Source organism: Asterias rubens, chromosome 9 (genome assembly GCF_902459465.1).
Source record: "Asterias rubens chromosome 9, eAstRub1.3, whole genome shotgun sequence".
Taxonomy (NCBI): domain Eukaryota; kingdom Metazoa; phylum Echinodermata; class Asteroidea; order Forcipulatida; family Asteriidae; genus Asterias; species Asterias rubens.
The window spans coordinates 10466184-10482649 of NC_047070.1; the positions used below are offsets into that span (position 1 = coordinate 10466184).

At 37.2% G+C, this 16466-nt stretch overlaps 1 protein-coding gene across 1 annotated transcript in view; it reads right to left on the bottom strand.

The window, feature by feature from the left end:
- Positions 1 to 11035: 11035 nt before the first annotated feature.
- Positions 11036 to 16466, bottom strand: part of LOC117294634 (high-affinity choline transporter 1-like) — a 62989-nt gene continuing 57558 nt past the window's right edge. The window contains exons 9-10 of the mRNA XM_033777135.1: positions 13773 to 13990; positions 11036 to 12762 (exon numbers count right to left, since the gene is read on the bottom strand). Coding sequence (XP_033633026.1) covers positions 12109 to 12762; positions 13773 to 13990 — 872 coding nt within the window. The 3' untranslated portion in view covers positions 11036 to 12108. The remainder of the gene's footprint in view (positions 12763 to 13772; positions 13991 to 16466) is intronic.

Here is a 16466-nt window from a genome sequence, read left to right on the forward strand (position 1 = left end):
TTTGTCTTATTGACAGCTAAAGACACTCACTGCGGTGTAGGAATTTAAAACCCCTCTGAAGAGCAAGGCACTGGTTCATGAAATTGCAAAGCATCAATGTTTCGGCTGGTTTTGCTTGGATTATTCTTTGGACTCTGGCCCCAACGTCCTAACCAATCACAAGTCAAAATTGTAATGTCGCGCTGCGTGATATCTGTACACCCACTGGGACCCCGTGCTTGCTCAGTCGAACCTGTGGTGGTGGCAATGTACGGAACGCCGAAAGCCCAAAACTATTTAATTCGATCGGCAAACGTTTAATCGGAGACAAGGAAACGTTCTCTTTTGCCTGATAATGTCTAGTGACAAAATGCTTTCTCTGACTGATTTCCACGAGTAATTCTTGCAATGGCCACAGAAACAATATTCTTATCATGATGACTTTGCCCGCGGCGCTCCATAAGGATTCCAATACAATCAAAACGTGATTCACTCGATTATCAGCACAAACAAACGAATAGAAACTTGTTGGCGATTGCCAGGAAAATTGATTTACCTAAATACACAGACCCCCCCCCCCACCACCACCAAGGATTGGTATAAACAAATTGTGTAAAGGGCAATTAATGGTAAAGCATATAATTATTCTCTTAGCGAATACACTTTAAAGGGAAGGTACACGTTCGATAATTATCAAAGACAAGTCTTGTCAATTGGTGTATCCCAAATAAGCTTAAAATAACAAGCCATCTACAAACATGACCAATTCGAGAAAATGGTGAGAGAAACAACACCCTTGTTGGACGAATTTGTGTGCATTCAGATAGGAATAAAAGACTTCTGGCTATAGAAGTCTGTTAGTATTTTAGTGAGAAATTACCTCTTTCTTAAATTCTATGCTACTTCAGAGGGAACCGTTTCTCACAATGTTTTATACTATCAACAGCTCTCCAATGCTCGTTACCAAGTCAGTTTTTAAGTTAATATTTGTTTTGAGTAATTACCAATGTGTACCTTTCCTTCAAAACAAGATATATCTTTCTCAATTTGAACCCACATACAAGAAGAACCCAGGCGATTATCATAAAACCGTGGTCAATTTCGGTTCATGTAATTATTGTCTCCAAACATTGCCAGCCAATCCTAAGAATATAACACTATTTCAATCATCCAGTTTTCGATAAAAGTACATCCTGAAACAAGAACAACCATTTTTTTCCCAGATGCGAATTTAACATCATACAAACATGACCAAAATTCACGAGGTTGTCTATAAAGTTTTGTGCATGTCCATTTGCTCATTTCTTATAACAAATCGAGTTATTTCTTTTAACAAATCAATTACTCGCACACGGCTGTAATAGAATGTTTCTCACAGCAACGGTTTGTGTATCAATCGAAAAGTTCTTTTTAGACTCCAATAACTTTGTTTTCTACATCAAGCTTTTCACCCATGAGTTGGGTAGATGACAAGGGTATAGGCCTAGTGGTGTAGGAGGTCAGTGTACAGTTGTGCACAATTATTGCGACCCTTGGGTTGATGACTTTGAACTTGAACTATTTTGGATGACCTATATCCTGAAAATGGTCCTATTTGCATTGGGGTGCAGTGTGGGGCCATTGTTAAAGATCGATGCTAAACAAGTTTATGTTTATACAAATGTTGTTAGCCTTTTATTTGAACTCGACTGGCCTTGTGACAACTCATGTAAAACTGAGCAAAATAGTTTAGGATTCAACGGACAATTTGCTCTTTATAGTAAAAAGTAGTGAGAATTCTTAGTATTTTAAACGAATTTCTGAACATTTAGCATTGTTAGCGTTATATAGTACGTAGGAGTTTATTTAGTCCTTTGGTCTACAGTAAATTAATATGGGCTGGAGGCATTTGTTTTAAAAGAGGACGCTACCAGACAGACAGGGGTGGGGGGGGGGGTCTCATTAGCAACGTCAGTTATTTTGACATGTGATTCCGGTATGGGCTGCTTCAAACAGGCCATCGAGTGGTCTCACCTATCCGTCGTGCTCAAATATGATAACATTGCGTCATGCCATGTTTGCGCACAGCACGCGAAACAGTTCAGTTTTTGTGCCGTGTGGACTCCTGAATGACTGTTTCTGCTCGATTAATTTTAGGATTATCGTTAGGATTGCGGTTTGTTCTTCCTTGAAATACACCCCCACCCCAACCTTCAAACGTCTGAGCATCAATCTTGAAAACCTGGCCCTCACTTCTGGGCACTAGGACCATTGTCAGGGCAAAGGTCATCCAAAATGGGCATTTTTCAAGTTGGAAGTCAACAACCCAAAAGTCACTTGTTGGGCAAATGTTTACACATTGGCTCCCAACTGTGTAATATAGAACATGTTGAGTGGCCTACAAAATACTCTGACACTATTAAACATTAAAGGGCCACAGAGGTGCAAACGAGGGTCTTTCGTTCCCAGTCAAACAGATACTAAGACTTCTAATTGTTAAACTAAACTTACTCTGAAATGTTTCTATTGTGTTGTATTTTAGTTTAGTTTCATAAGTGCCTTTATTACTACTGTTGTGTTTTTATCTTATTTATTCGTAAGCCTTGATTGTTTTCAGTTCAGTTCATAATTTTTATTTGCATCTAGCTGGGGAAAAAAAAACGCTTAAAGGGAAGGTGCACGTTTGGTACTTGTCAGACCAGTCTTCTCACTTAGTGTGTCCCAACAAACAAACCTGTGAAAATTTTAGCTCAATTGGTCGTCAAAGTTGCGAGAAAATGATGAGAGAAATAACGCCCTTGTTGGACGAATTTGTGTGCTTTCAGATAGGAGTAAAGGCTTGAAGCCTTATATTATTTTAGAGAGAAATTACCTCCTTTTTGCAAAATCTATGCTACTTCAGAGGGAGCCGTTTCTCACAATGTTTTATATTACTAACAGCTCTCCAATGTTCGTTACCGAGTCAGTTTTTAAGTTTGTTTTGAGTTATTACCAAACGTGTACCTCCCCTTTAACTGCAAACCAAGTGTATTTCCATTTTAGTTTAATTTAAAATGTTTTATATTTCAATTTCATTTTTATTTTATTAATTTATTTTTCATATCATGTTAAACTTCACTTCCTTGTTCATCGTATCGCTTTTTTATCTCGAGAATTACACAACCGATTTTCAATTTGTCTTCAGTTATTTATAGACTCTATGGGCATTGGAGATTAAGGCCGTGTCCGCAACGGCGACTTCGGCTACAGCTACGGCTAGATCGCGCGCGTCTGCCTATTCTTCAACACTGGTAGACGCGCTGATCTAGACATAGCTGTAGCCGAAGTCGCCGTTGCGGACACGGCCTAAGTTTGAGTAACCGTGGTCAACATTGGGGCACGCGTTCCCCCATGTTGACTGTAACTTCCGGGTCAACCGGAAGTGGGGCCTTTTCGAAATGTATTTATAACTGTTGTATTTTCATTAATCCATGAATTTTTCATTAATCCGTGATTTTTTGTTAATGTAAAACTGCACTTCAAATTTTGTATATATTGCTCTCGATGACTGTGCGCTGGCACGGGCAAATAAAGGGATAACTGGGTGTTTAAAAAAAAAAAAAAAAAAAAAAACAAAGCAACTCGGGCATCTATCTTTGTATTTATTTTACACACATTTCTCGTCATCAAACATGGATATTCGAATACTATAGTTGAATGTATATAGACATTGAAGCATAAAATAACATTAATAATTACACCACTTCTTAAACCATAAGAAATATACACCAGAACCATGCTCAGTTATGAAGAATCACAGTTACTTTCACAAAATGCAAACAAATGTTTCCACCCCACTAAAACGAGAGTTATACAATAGACCTTCTTAATGCCGTCACCATTTTTGTCATGTTCACTGCAACACACAGGAAAATTGGTTCTGAATCTGGTTAATCCAGAATTTCACAATATTATTGCTTTGGACTTTAAAATGCTTAACACACACTTTACTCTATCAATGGACACATCACAATAACTATTGTGTTTCTTGAACTAATAAACATTTATTCGATTTAATTAATCTAATTTCAATTGGAAAAATTCTTTCAAATAAGCCTTCTTAGGTGTGCCATCTTTTGCCGAATGTCTAAAATGTCTCTTTTCACTTTGAAGCCAAAAGAAACCCATAGGTCTACCATGGATTTGAAAGGGAAAAGAAATATTCCAATGTTCTAAATCCCGTTTATCAAAACACTTCTTCAACATTTGTCAGTCGACTGTGAAGACAATGGCTGACGTTTGGAAGAAAATAACACAAAATACATTTGCTCAGTAATTTCTGGAATGTTAAAATATCTTAACCTTTTGCAAAAAGAGAACAGACATTTTGAGAGATACTTAAAAGATTTGGGTACTTTGTTTTAACACAAACACATTGTCTACAGATTTACATTAAACTTACACCGTTTGAAGATAATGATAGTAGAAAGCGTACCTTAAAATGTTGTTTGCTGCAGTTTTTGAGAAATGAGTAAAACAATGTCTTGAAAACACGTTTTTACATGCTAAAAATGATTTTCGTCTCATGATCGGTGAGACGAAAATTATTTTCATGACATTGTTTTACTCATTTCTCGAAAACTACAGCACTTCAGCAAGTAATATTTTCAGGGAAGCTTTCTACTATCATTATCTTCATACTGTGCAAGTTTAGTGTAAATCTGTAGACGTAGTGTTTTTTTTTTCCTACAAAAAGTACATAGACCCTTTAAGTTGTATCAATTTAACTTGTGATAGTTAAACATCAATTAGAGTGTGGCTATAACATCAAGCATGGAACCCACCGTTGAGTCTAAAACACAGGGAACAGTGAAACGAGCACCAATAAGATAAAAGGCACTGTTTGCACACAGGTGGAATTAATAGAATAAAGCAGATTTAATTCTAATTGATATAGGGGCTGAATGTATAGATGTCCAATATTTTCAAACTAGACCACGTTTAACCCTCCCATACCCATATGAGCATGTTAGATTTGAATATTGTCAAGGACAATGACGTGCTTGCACGGTCGCAAGTTACCACTTTAATTTGAATTCATGAGTCTATGAAGAAAGTTGCTGTGTCACATGATAAGGGACAAGCTTTTGTATAGTTGCAGACAAGATGGTGAACACCTATACACAGTTCTGAATGAATGTGTATGGGTTAATGGTACCATGGTCTGCTCATCAAGTCATAGTACAGGACTGATCTAACTCCCAAATGGCTCATTGTTTGACTACTCATAAATGAAGCACAATGAACAACACCCTTATAGTATCATCATTATACCACCCTTGAGATTTCAGAGTGTCTTTGCATTTCAGATCTGTACACACCATTTTAAAAGGAACGCAGATATCAAACCCATTTTGAGAATCGTTGAAAATATAACACACAATTAGTCTTGGAATGAAAGATAGTGAACAAAAGTGTAACAAATGCACAAAAGTGTAAGGAACTAATTTTTACAACATAATGTTAAAATGAAGCCAAATACACCTCACCCATGATTATCCAATTTTATATCCATATGTAAAATCGACAAATCAACCCTTTTATTTATTGCAAATATACATAGAGTTTATTGTCAGGGCTGGATTTGTCTTAACCATAAACAAAATATTTATTAATTCGTGTACTGGAATGTTATAGTTTAAAATGTCAATGATCAGACCTTTATCATACAGCCATGCTTGTCCCCCCGATAACATTAAAGTCAAATTATACCTTTGGATTTTGTCACTGTTCTATTGTTTAAATCCTATATAAATGAAGATATACATAATAAAACGTACCTCCAAATTTCATTTCACAAAGAATTAGGACTCATCTTGTCTCGAGTTAGGACGAGTAACTCGTCCTAACTCAGGATTAATCTTAAGGTCTGCATGCTACAGTGCAGCGTTGGGACTCGTCCTAAGTCCTAAGATTAATTTTAAAATAGGAAGAGTTTGTGAAATCGACGGTATAGTATAGAAATAATAATCCGTGATTGAAAAACACAATCTGAGAAATTTCCTCAGATTGAAATGTTTTTGAATCACTCTGTCTGAAACCACATTCCTTTGAAGGCAGTGGTCACTATTGGTATTTACTCAAAATAATTATAAGCATAAATCCTTACTTGGTAACGAGTAATGGAGAGGGTGTACAAAACATTGTGAGAAACGGCTCCCTCTGGAGTGATTTAGCTATCGAGAAAGAAGTAATTTTTCACGAATTTGATTTCGAGACATCAAGTTAAGAATTTGAGGTCTCGAAATCAAGCATCTGAAAGCACACAACTTCGTGTGACAAGGGTGTTTTTTCTTTCATTATTATCTCGCAACTTCGATGACCGATTGAGCTCAAATTTTTACAGGTTTGTTATTTTATGCATATGTTGAGATACACCAAGACGACTTGGTATTTGACAATAGTGTCCACTGTCTTTAAAGGGAATTGTTTCTTGGCTAGACTTGTTTGGAGTAATTACCAAAAGGTATACATGTATATACCATTCCTTCAGTAAAATAAATGTTAACAAGCTTAAACAATCGAACTGAGGGTATAGAAGAATAAAATGGTTAGGATTCTGTTTTTATATATATAGTTGTCCTATTTCTAGTGACTATATTCCTCCTATATAATTAAGCTCATTCATCCCCTATTATAGATTTACTCAATAGAGTGCTTTTGGGGCATTGTAGTAGGTACAATAGCCAACTTTCAACAGATGGTACAATAATTTGTACTTTTTTTTGAGCGGTGGGACTGGTTGTTTTACTACATAATTTGGTTTCCTACACAAGGTAAAACAATGTATGTGGGTTCCAAGGATTTGAAGCCATGGTTCCAAGATTTGGGACTCATGGTTACGAGGTTTGGGACCCATGGTTGTTCCAAGACATTGAACAAAGATTTTGGAAAGATTTGGAACAGATGGTTCAAAGGTTATGAAGCCAAAGTTCCAAGGATAGGTCAACATTGTTCCAAGATTTGGAACTCAAGGTTCCAAGAATTGAAACTCGAGGTTCCAAGATTTGAAACTCGAGGTTCCATGATTCGGAACTCGAGGTTCCAAGACTTGGAACTCCAGGTTCCAAGATTTTGAACTCGAGATCCAAGATTTGGAACTCGAGGTTTCAAGATTTGGAACTCCAGGTACCAAGATTTGGAACTCGAGGATCCAAGATTTGGAACTTGAGGTTACAAGATTTGGAACTCGAGGATCCAAGATTTGGAACCCGAGGATCCAAGATTTGGAGCTCGAGGTTCCAAGATTTGGAGCTCGAGGTTCCAAGATTTGGAACTCGAGGTTACAAGATTGGAACTCCAGGTTCCAAGATTTGGAACTCGATGTTCCAAGGTGTGGGACACATGGTTCCAAAGTTCGGAACCGATGGTTCCAAAGTTCGGAACTGATGGTTCTAAAGTTCGGAACCAATGGTTCACAAGTTTGGAACCGATGGTTCCAAACTTTGGAGCTGATGGTTTCCAAAGTTTGGAAGCCATGGCTACAAGGATTTGTCGACATGGTTCCAAGGATTTGTCGTCATGGTTCCATGGTTCTTGGGTCCAATAGTTCAAAGACTCTGTGCAACAGACTTAATTGGCCTATGGGGAACTATAACAGGAATTTAACAACAAACAAGACTTGTTTTGTTGTAACATAATAACATATATTCGCTGGGTTATAAAATTCTTAACAAAACTATACACACTTAAATTATTTAAAGAAAACAATGAAAGCAAAATGAACCTTTTCAAAAGTTGTATTACGAGTTGACATTAGACCAAGACATGACATAACAAATAAGTGACCTCTTAGGCACAATTTCATTGCTCTGCTTACCACGAAATTTTGTGGTAGCAATGTTCGAAAGACAAACTTGCTTAAGCCTTAGCGTATTTCACAGATTAGCAGTAAAATTGGGCGGCCATATTGCGTGTTTACCGTGGATTTGCATTGTGACGTCATTTATTTTCATGCGGTAAGTACCAGGGCCCAATTTTATAGAGCTACTAAGCACAACAATTTAATTAGCATGAAATTTCTTCCTTGATAAAAATAGGATTACCAACCAAATTTCAACGTGATTTTCAGGGGATGAGCAAACAACAGCTGGATACAGTAACAAGGAATATGCAAGAAATTGAAATTTGGTTGGTAATCCTGTTTTTACCAAGGAAGAAATTTCATGCTTAGCAAATTTTTGTGCTTAAAAAGCTCTATCAAATTGGGCCCAGAAGGTTAGCATGCTTATGGTTAGCAGCGGTATGAACAAGAAATTGCACAGAGAGCATAAAATCGGCCGCTAAGCAGCGCTATGAAATTGGGCCCTAGTCTCTGATGTAAATCAATGGTCCTTTTTGAACCAACACTACTCAGAAGAGTTTTACACACGGTGCTACTGCGAACCTCACCCAATTATACTCCAACCATGCAAAGTTTCAATTCAAGTTAATGAAAAACATTCTCTGTTGTTTTTTGCTTGGTGTTGGGTGTTTTTATCGCCTTTTATATATATTTACATTTTTAACATACTTATTGTAATGTTTGTTATTCAAATACAATTCAGTGTTTTGTTGTGACTTTTGAAATGTTTTTTTTAATAAGCCAATAAACCAATAATTATATAATAAAAGCTATATAAATGTTACAACAATATATATATAAATCAAGGTCCACATAACAATTCTTGTACCTGAAACTGCCTGCTGATCGTTTTGCTTCCTAAATAAGTCCAACAAGTAGAATTTACAAAATGGTAAAATGACATTTTAGGAGGTCTGTGACGATCATTTACAATCCACTGCACACTTGAGCAATCAAACTTTACGAAAAGTCATTGGTAAGTTTGGGTTTATATTTAGTCTTTACTATCATTATGTGTTGCACTTGTGGCAAATGCAAAGGCTGGTACAAAACTTTCTTGACATTGGTTTATGTCTACAAATTAGTGGTCTTGCCGTAACACAATCCTTGGATTAAACAGTAATAGCTCTTCTTAGTTTAGTTTATGCTTATTCCCCCCCCCCCCCCCCCCCCGCACACACACACCACCACACTAACCATATACAAAAATTACATTGTAAATCTAATATTAATGTATTGCCAAATACACTCAGTGAGTACGTTTCAATATCTATCTACATACATGTATACAATTATATGCTGTGACCTGAACATGGTCCTCTTTTTCATTAATGACATCATAAAGAAATCTGCACATAAAAAAGCCAAATAAAAGTGGACTTATTTGGCTTCAGGAATGTTCAGCAACACGTATGGCTAAGTACAAGTTAAAAGGCTAACACCCCGCTTAGCAGAAACAGGTTACCATTCAAAATGCATTAATATTCACACTATTGCAAAGTGGTGCCCTGCTATTTCTATGATACGCCAATCAATTTTCCCAAATGTTGAGGCCGCATGGTCAAGTGCACTGCACTCAAGTTCTGGAGGCAAAATCAACAAGGCTCGGGTTCAAATCCAGTTCATGACAATTGTGACCTTGAGTTGGACACTTACAGAAGAATTGCTTCTCTTCATCCAGGAGTTAATTTAGTCATGTAAGGGCGGAGATAGTTATGGCTTTTGATTGACCTTGATAATCTATTAGAGGGAAGGTACACGTTTAGTGATTACTCAAAACAAGTATTAACTTAAAGGCAGTGGACACTATTGGTAACAACTCAAAATAATTATTAGCATAAAACCTTACTTGGTAACGAGTAATGGGGAGAGGTTAATAGTATAAACATTGTGAGAAACGGCTCCCTCGGAAGTGACGTAGTTTTCAAGAAAGAATTAATTTTCAACGAATTTGATTTCGAGACCTCAAGTTTAGAAGTTGAGGTCTCGAAATCAACCATCTAAACGCACACAGCTTCGTGTGACAAGGGTGTTTTTTCTTTCATTATTATTTCGCAACTTCGACGACCAATTGAGCTCAAATTTTCACAGGTTTGTTAATTCATGCATATGTTGAGATACACCAAGTGAGAAGACTGGTCTTTGACAATTACCACTAGTGTCTCCTGTCTTTAAATACTGTCTGTAACTTAAATTCTGTTGTAATTTCTCACTAAAATATTTAAAGACTTCTAGCTAGAAGTCTTTTATTCCTTTCTAAAAGCACACAGATTCATCCAACAAGGGTGTTTTTCTGACATAATTTTCTCGCAATTTCGATGATTCACAGGCTTGTTATTTTATGGTTATGATTGGATACACCAAGTGAGAAGTCTGGTCTTTGACAATTACCAAAGGTGTCCAATGTCTTTAAAGACACTGGACACCTTTGGTTATTGTCAATGACCAGTCTTCTAACTTGGTGTATCTCAACATATGCATAAAATACAAACCTTTGACCATTTGAACTCAATTGGTCATCAAAGTTGCGAGATAATAATGGAAGAAAAAACACTCTTGTCACATGAGCCTGTGTGCTTTCAGATGCTTGAATTCAAGACCTAAAAATCTAAGTTTGGGAGCCGTTTCTCACAATGTTTTATACTATCAACAGCTCCCCATTACTTGTTACCAAGTAAGGTTTTATGCTAATAATTGTTTTGAGTAATTACCGAAAGTGTCCAGTGCCTTTAACAATGTATCTTTTCTGTAGTTAATAGCCACAGTAAACAGAAGTTGGCATTGTGTTGACTATAATCCAAATTTGCAACTTCTTGGAAATCATATTTGATTTGTGGATAGATCGATGTATATATCTACTGATAAAGGACTCAAATTTTGTTTTCCTTAGTAATACAGTGATATTAGGTAACCACTTAATGATCCTTGTGTTATGCAAGAGGTGTTACATAAAAAATGCATATGCATAAGCCATTGCTTTACAACTAAGCAACAATTTTATGGGTTTGGACCAAAGATTATAGAGCGCCGCAAGGCACAAGATGCAGAACTGAAGCTTTATCTATTGTTGGAACATGAAATACGCATGGGCGCCATTTCAGCAAGTGAATGTTTTGTTTCCCATTGAAAGGAATGGTCATTGTCTGCACTGATCTGCACTGATCTATTGTTGTATCAAAAGAGTTACTTGCCGAAATGGCGTCCAGTGGGATTTCACATTTCAGCCCGAGTTCCGCATCTTGCGCCTTGCGGCGCTCTATAATCTTTGGTTTGGACTAGTGATTAAGGCGACAGGTAGGTAATGGAATTGCGCCTTTGATGACAGATTTGTATCATTAAGAAAAATAAAGATAGAGTAATATAACATACAATGGCAGCCATTTTAAAGGTCTTTAAAATTGCTTATGATTGTTCTATTGACCCAATTCCCCCGACGTCATCATCAGAATAATCTTGAATGCGCCATTTTGGTGGGCAATGTCACTGTGCTTTATTCAATGAAGTGCGCATGTTTTGTTGTTGATTTTGAGAACTATTTAATATGCCGGGGTGAAGAAAACATTACTGATGAAAACTTTTTACTGAAATGATGGAATTCCCACCCAAGGGAAGATTTAAGAGCAAACTAATAGCTATTGGGTGTCACCAAGCAGACGTACAAAATACTGTCATTTCTCATCTCTGTATTATGTAATACTTTGATCTAGCATGCCAAAACATGTTCTGATGTTTTTCAAACAAATCTGCGGCATGGAGAATTACCGCAAATATTTCAGTTAATAGAATATACACGTTAAGATCATAAATTTCATATATTTGTTGTTTCAATCTTTATCAAAATTGTGCCATGGTCTGAACCATGTTACACAATCTGTAAATAATAGCAAACTGGCAGAAAATTAACAACGTGAGAAAACCAAACAATGACTTAACCCCTTCATGTTTCCAATTAAATTAAAAAAAAATTCATCTGTTGCTGACATTGCATTCACTTGATAAACAAAAGCTTGGGTAGGCCTAACTAATTAAACAATCTAACCACTAAGAAAACATTGTGCATTGGGACTAAAACAAGTTGTACGCTATACCCAAATTTGGTTTGAGTGGCTACGACTGATGGCTTTGATGTTAAACACATTGACCAAGCCATAGCCACTGATAACACCCCTTATTTGGACAAAGACGTAAGGGGATCCATGTACAAATACTGTTACACTGTTATTGTATTGCATAAAAAGCCTATGGCTCACTACAACACATAGAGGGCGCTATTCACTAGAAGGGCTGGATGCATAGTCTTCCTGCAGCGGTTCCCTCGATGCCGACTCGGGGATAATCCCGCGTGTGATGTCCAGGAGCTTCTCTCGTTGCTGCGGAGTGACGGCTGTGGTTCCTTCCGCTGCCGGCAGCCCCATGGGATCCAGCTTCCTCAGTTGAAGCTTCTCCCCGTTGACGTTGTCGTATTTGTCTTGACTCTCATCGGCGGGAAGATTGAAAATACAACTGAAGAAGTCGTACTTCATGGGGATCCGTTCACTCCTGAACAGGAAGTCTAACAAGTACGACACCGAAATTATACACAACATTGACATAAGCATGGCTAGTGTCTTAAACGGGAAGAGTTGTCCGTCAACTTTATTATAGTAAGGATAGTGTATGATCGGGGCGATGTTTAATGTCGGATCGCCCCCTCCTAGACGTAGAAACAGTGCAAGTATGTAGCCTAGCAAAGAGCCATAGGTATTGCACTTGGAGAAATACACAACACAAAAGAGTTGGGGAAAAAGAACGACATAGACAAAATCTGAGCAGAGGAACCAGAGCTCGTACACAGAGGTGATGACCAGGCCGAGAATGGCCGCTACAACACCCACTAATACAATACCAATACGCATCACCCACAGAAGCTCAACCTCAGAGGCCTGTCAAACAAAACATAATGAAAAAAACAATGATTATTGACAAATGTTTAAAAGAATTGGTAAAGCCCGGTTCATACTTCATGCGCAGCGAATGTTGACGTCACAAATTCGCAACGAATAATTCGCAGCAGTTGCCCTCTGCTCGACTCACTTGCGAATATTGCTGCAAAAGGAGGGTTGTGACGTCAAATTCACGTCAAATTCGCTTCGCATTCGCATGAAGTATGAACCGGGCTTAACTCTATACATTTTAAAACATTAAACCTCCCAAACAACAGTGGCGTGTCATGGCCGAGCGGTTAAGAGCACCGGATTCAAGTTCTGGTGTTTGATCAGCAGGGTGTTGGTTCGAATCCCGGTCGTGACACTTACTGTGAAAATTGGGGAGGTAGTGCTTTCTGCCCTACCGGCCAGGCTTCGGATTGATGACACACAAACTACATCCGTATGGACTGTAAAAGGGGTAACCCTGTTTCAGCCCTAGGAGTAGGTGGCAACGGCCTCTGGAAATCTGGGATCTGTGATTGGTCACGCAAGTTAATTTTTGTTTTGCCCACCCAGTGGACCAGTTGGTAGGCATGCCCAGATGCCCTATTGTTTTTATTCTTGCATACTGGGAATGTATGAAAGCTCTTTCAACTAAAAGGATAATTAACTCCTTGAACATTTTAAACTGTGCGCAGTTGATGCACAAGTTTTGTAGTTGAGTGTTATAAGCAGCGAAAAAACAGTCAATTTTGCCTACATGGATTTTTTAAATTTTTATTGAATCCAATTTAAGCTTGAGCTACTCTACTATCCAAGGCCCTGGCAGTCAATTTCACAACACACTATGATTAATCCTATCTCAAGTTAGGACGAGTAACTCGCTCTAACTAAGGATGAGTTCAATGCGTCCTAACGACTATGGTAACAAACTTAACTCATCCTAAGTCCTAAGATTAATCCTAAATTAGGAAGAGTTTGGTGAAATCAACTGCTGCTCTTCCCTTAATATAGACCTAACTCACCGACTGTCTGAAAATCAACTTGTAGATGTTACGGGTGAACATGGAGCTGGCTGACAGGATTGAGGAATCAGCCGATGACATGACAGCGGCGGACACTGCCCCAAGACCGATGAAGGATACGACCTGTGGCGTCAGGTACTGGATGACCAACGGCAGCAGCAAGCTGGTTTGGTTATAGGGGTTTACTTTCGACAGATCTAGGGTAGTATTGCTCCAGTCTGATAACAAAGAAGAAACGTTTATAATAAATGAAGAAAAAAAAGGAAATATTGTCAAAATAGAAATTTCAATAGACCTTTACAAATAATGCAAATTAGTTACGATCTTACGCTTATGCTTTAAGTAAAAGGGGCCAATTTCATGGCTTTGCAAAGAATCGGTGCATACCAAATCAGAAAATGTTGTGCTTATGTCAAGCATATTTCACGGGTTAGCGGGGAAATTTGGCTTGTGCACGTGCCTACTCCACGTTACTAGGCATTCTACGCTTACACAAAATCTAGCACAGCCAATCAAGATTAACTTTTTGTTCTGGAGATGAAGCCAACTCAATTTATAGGGTATCAAGTAATAACCCACAAGGTTAAAAATTAAGGAAGTATAGGATGTTACATTTTAGAATCTTTTTCAAACTCTGTACACAATTTCATTTACATATCTTAAGGTATAGGTCATCACAAGGACATCTCTGGGACAGTAATTTCACTTCTGTCACGAAAATCTGAAGGTTCAATTGATATTAGTGAAGAATCCTTACATCAAGAAGAGTCTTGACAAATCACAGGCATGTCATCTTGATTTAGTTAAGGACACTGGACACCTTTGGTAATTGTCAAGGACCAGTATTATCACTTGGTGTATCTCAGCATATGCATTAAATAACAAATCTTTGAATATTTGGACTCAATTGGTCATCTGAGTTGCAAGAGAATATTGAAAGAAAAAACACCCTTGCTGCACCAATTTTGTGTGCTTTCAGATGCCTCATTAAAGGCTTCAGGCCTGAAGTCTGTTAATGAGAGAGAAATTACCTCTTTCTCAAAAACTACATTGCTTCAGAGGGCGCCGTTTCTCACAATAATTAATACCAGTGTTAATAACAACTCTCTGTTGCTTGTTATCAAGTAAGTTTTTAATGCTGCAATTATTTTGAGTAGTTACCAAAAGTGTCCAGTGCCTTTAAAGGCAGTGAACACGTTTGGTAGTTGTCACAGACCAAACACCAAAATGATGACAGAACAAACACCCTTGTTGTGCAAAATAGTGTGCTTTCAGATTGTAATAAAAGGCTTCTGGCCAGTGGTCTTTTATTATTTTAGAGAGAAATTACCTCTTTCTCAAAAACCATGTTTTCAGAGGGAGTTGTTTCTCACAATGTTTTATACTATCAACAGCTTTCTGTTGCTCATTACCAAGTACGGTTTTATGCTAATATATATTATGCGTAATTACCAAACATGTCAAGTGCCTTCAAAGGGAAAGTACACAGTTGGTAATTAACTCAAAACAAATATTAACTTGAAAACTGACTTGGTAACGAGCATTGTAGAGTTGTTGATAGTATAAAACATTGTGAGAAAGGGCTCCCTCTTAAGTAGCATAGATTTTGAGAAAGAGGTGATTTCTCACTAAAATAATAAAAGACTTCTATATTAAAGTATAAAATGAGTGATGGTGTAAAACAAAACTTAAACAATATTTATGAACCATCTGCTAACTACACTACCTACAAATGTTGACCTATTTTAATTTTGTTTCCTTTTTTTCTTTCAAATTTCATGGACAGCTTCATGAACATTTAAAATATTACCTAAATTACTACTGTTGCTGGTAGTATTATATCTAACAAATGATTTGTAAATAAGGGATTTTTTATTATTTGGTTTTTACATCATAAACACTCGTTTCCATTGTGAAAAACAATGAAGAACAGTATGTTTTTAAGCCCTTGCCAACGGTAAGAAGTCTTTCATTCCTACTGAAAGCACACAAATTCATCCAACAAGAGTGTGTTTTTCTCTCATCAATTTCTCGCAACTTCGATGACCAATTTAGCTCAAATTTTCACAGGCTTGTTATTTTATGCTTATGTTGGGATACACCAAGTGAGTATTCCCAAACATTTACCAAACGTGTACCTTCCCTTTAAAGGGTTTGGATACCTTTTCAAAGTGTCCATAGATTTACATTAAACTTACAGGGTTTGAAGATAATGACAGTGGAAAGCTTCCCTTCAAATATTACTAACTAAGGTTGTGAAGTTTTTGAGAAATGAGTAAAACAAGTCACAAAATAGTTTTGGTCTCATGAGACCAAAACTATTTTAGCATGTAAAATCCCCTTAACCAGTTATGATATTATACCAAAACCATAGCATAACTGGTTAAAACGTTTTTACATGCTAAAACTGAGACGAAAATTATTACTTTTACTCATTTCTCAAAAACTACAGCACCTCACGACCTGCAGTAAGTAAAATTTCAAGGGAAGCTTTCTACTGTCATAATCTTCAAACTGTGTAAGTTTAATGTATATCTGTGGACATTGTGTTTTTTGTTAGGAAAAAGTACATATACCCTTTAAAGGGAAATAAGATCTGGGTATGGGGGGATGATGTTTTTCACACCGTAGTGTAATTCTCACGGAAGTATTTTCTCTAAGCAATTGGGACTGTGAATTGAGGAATGTAAATCT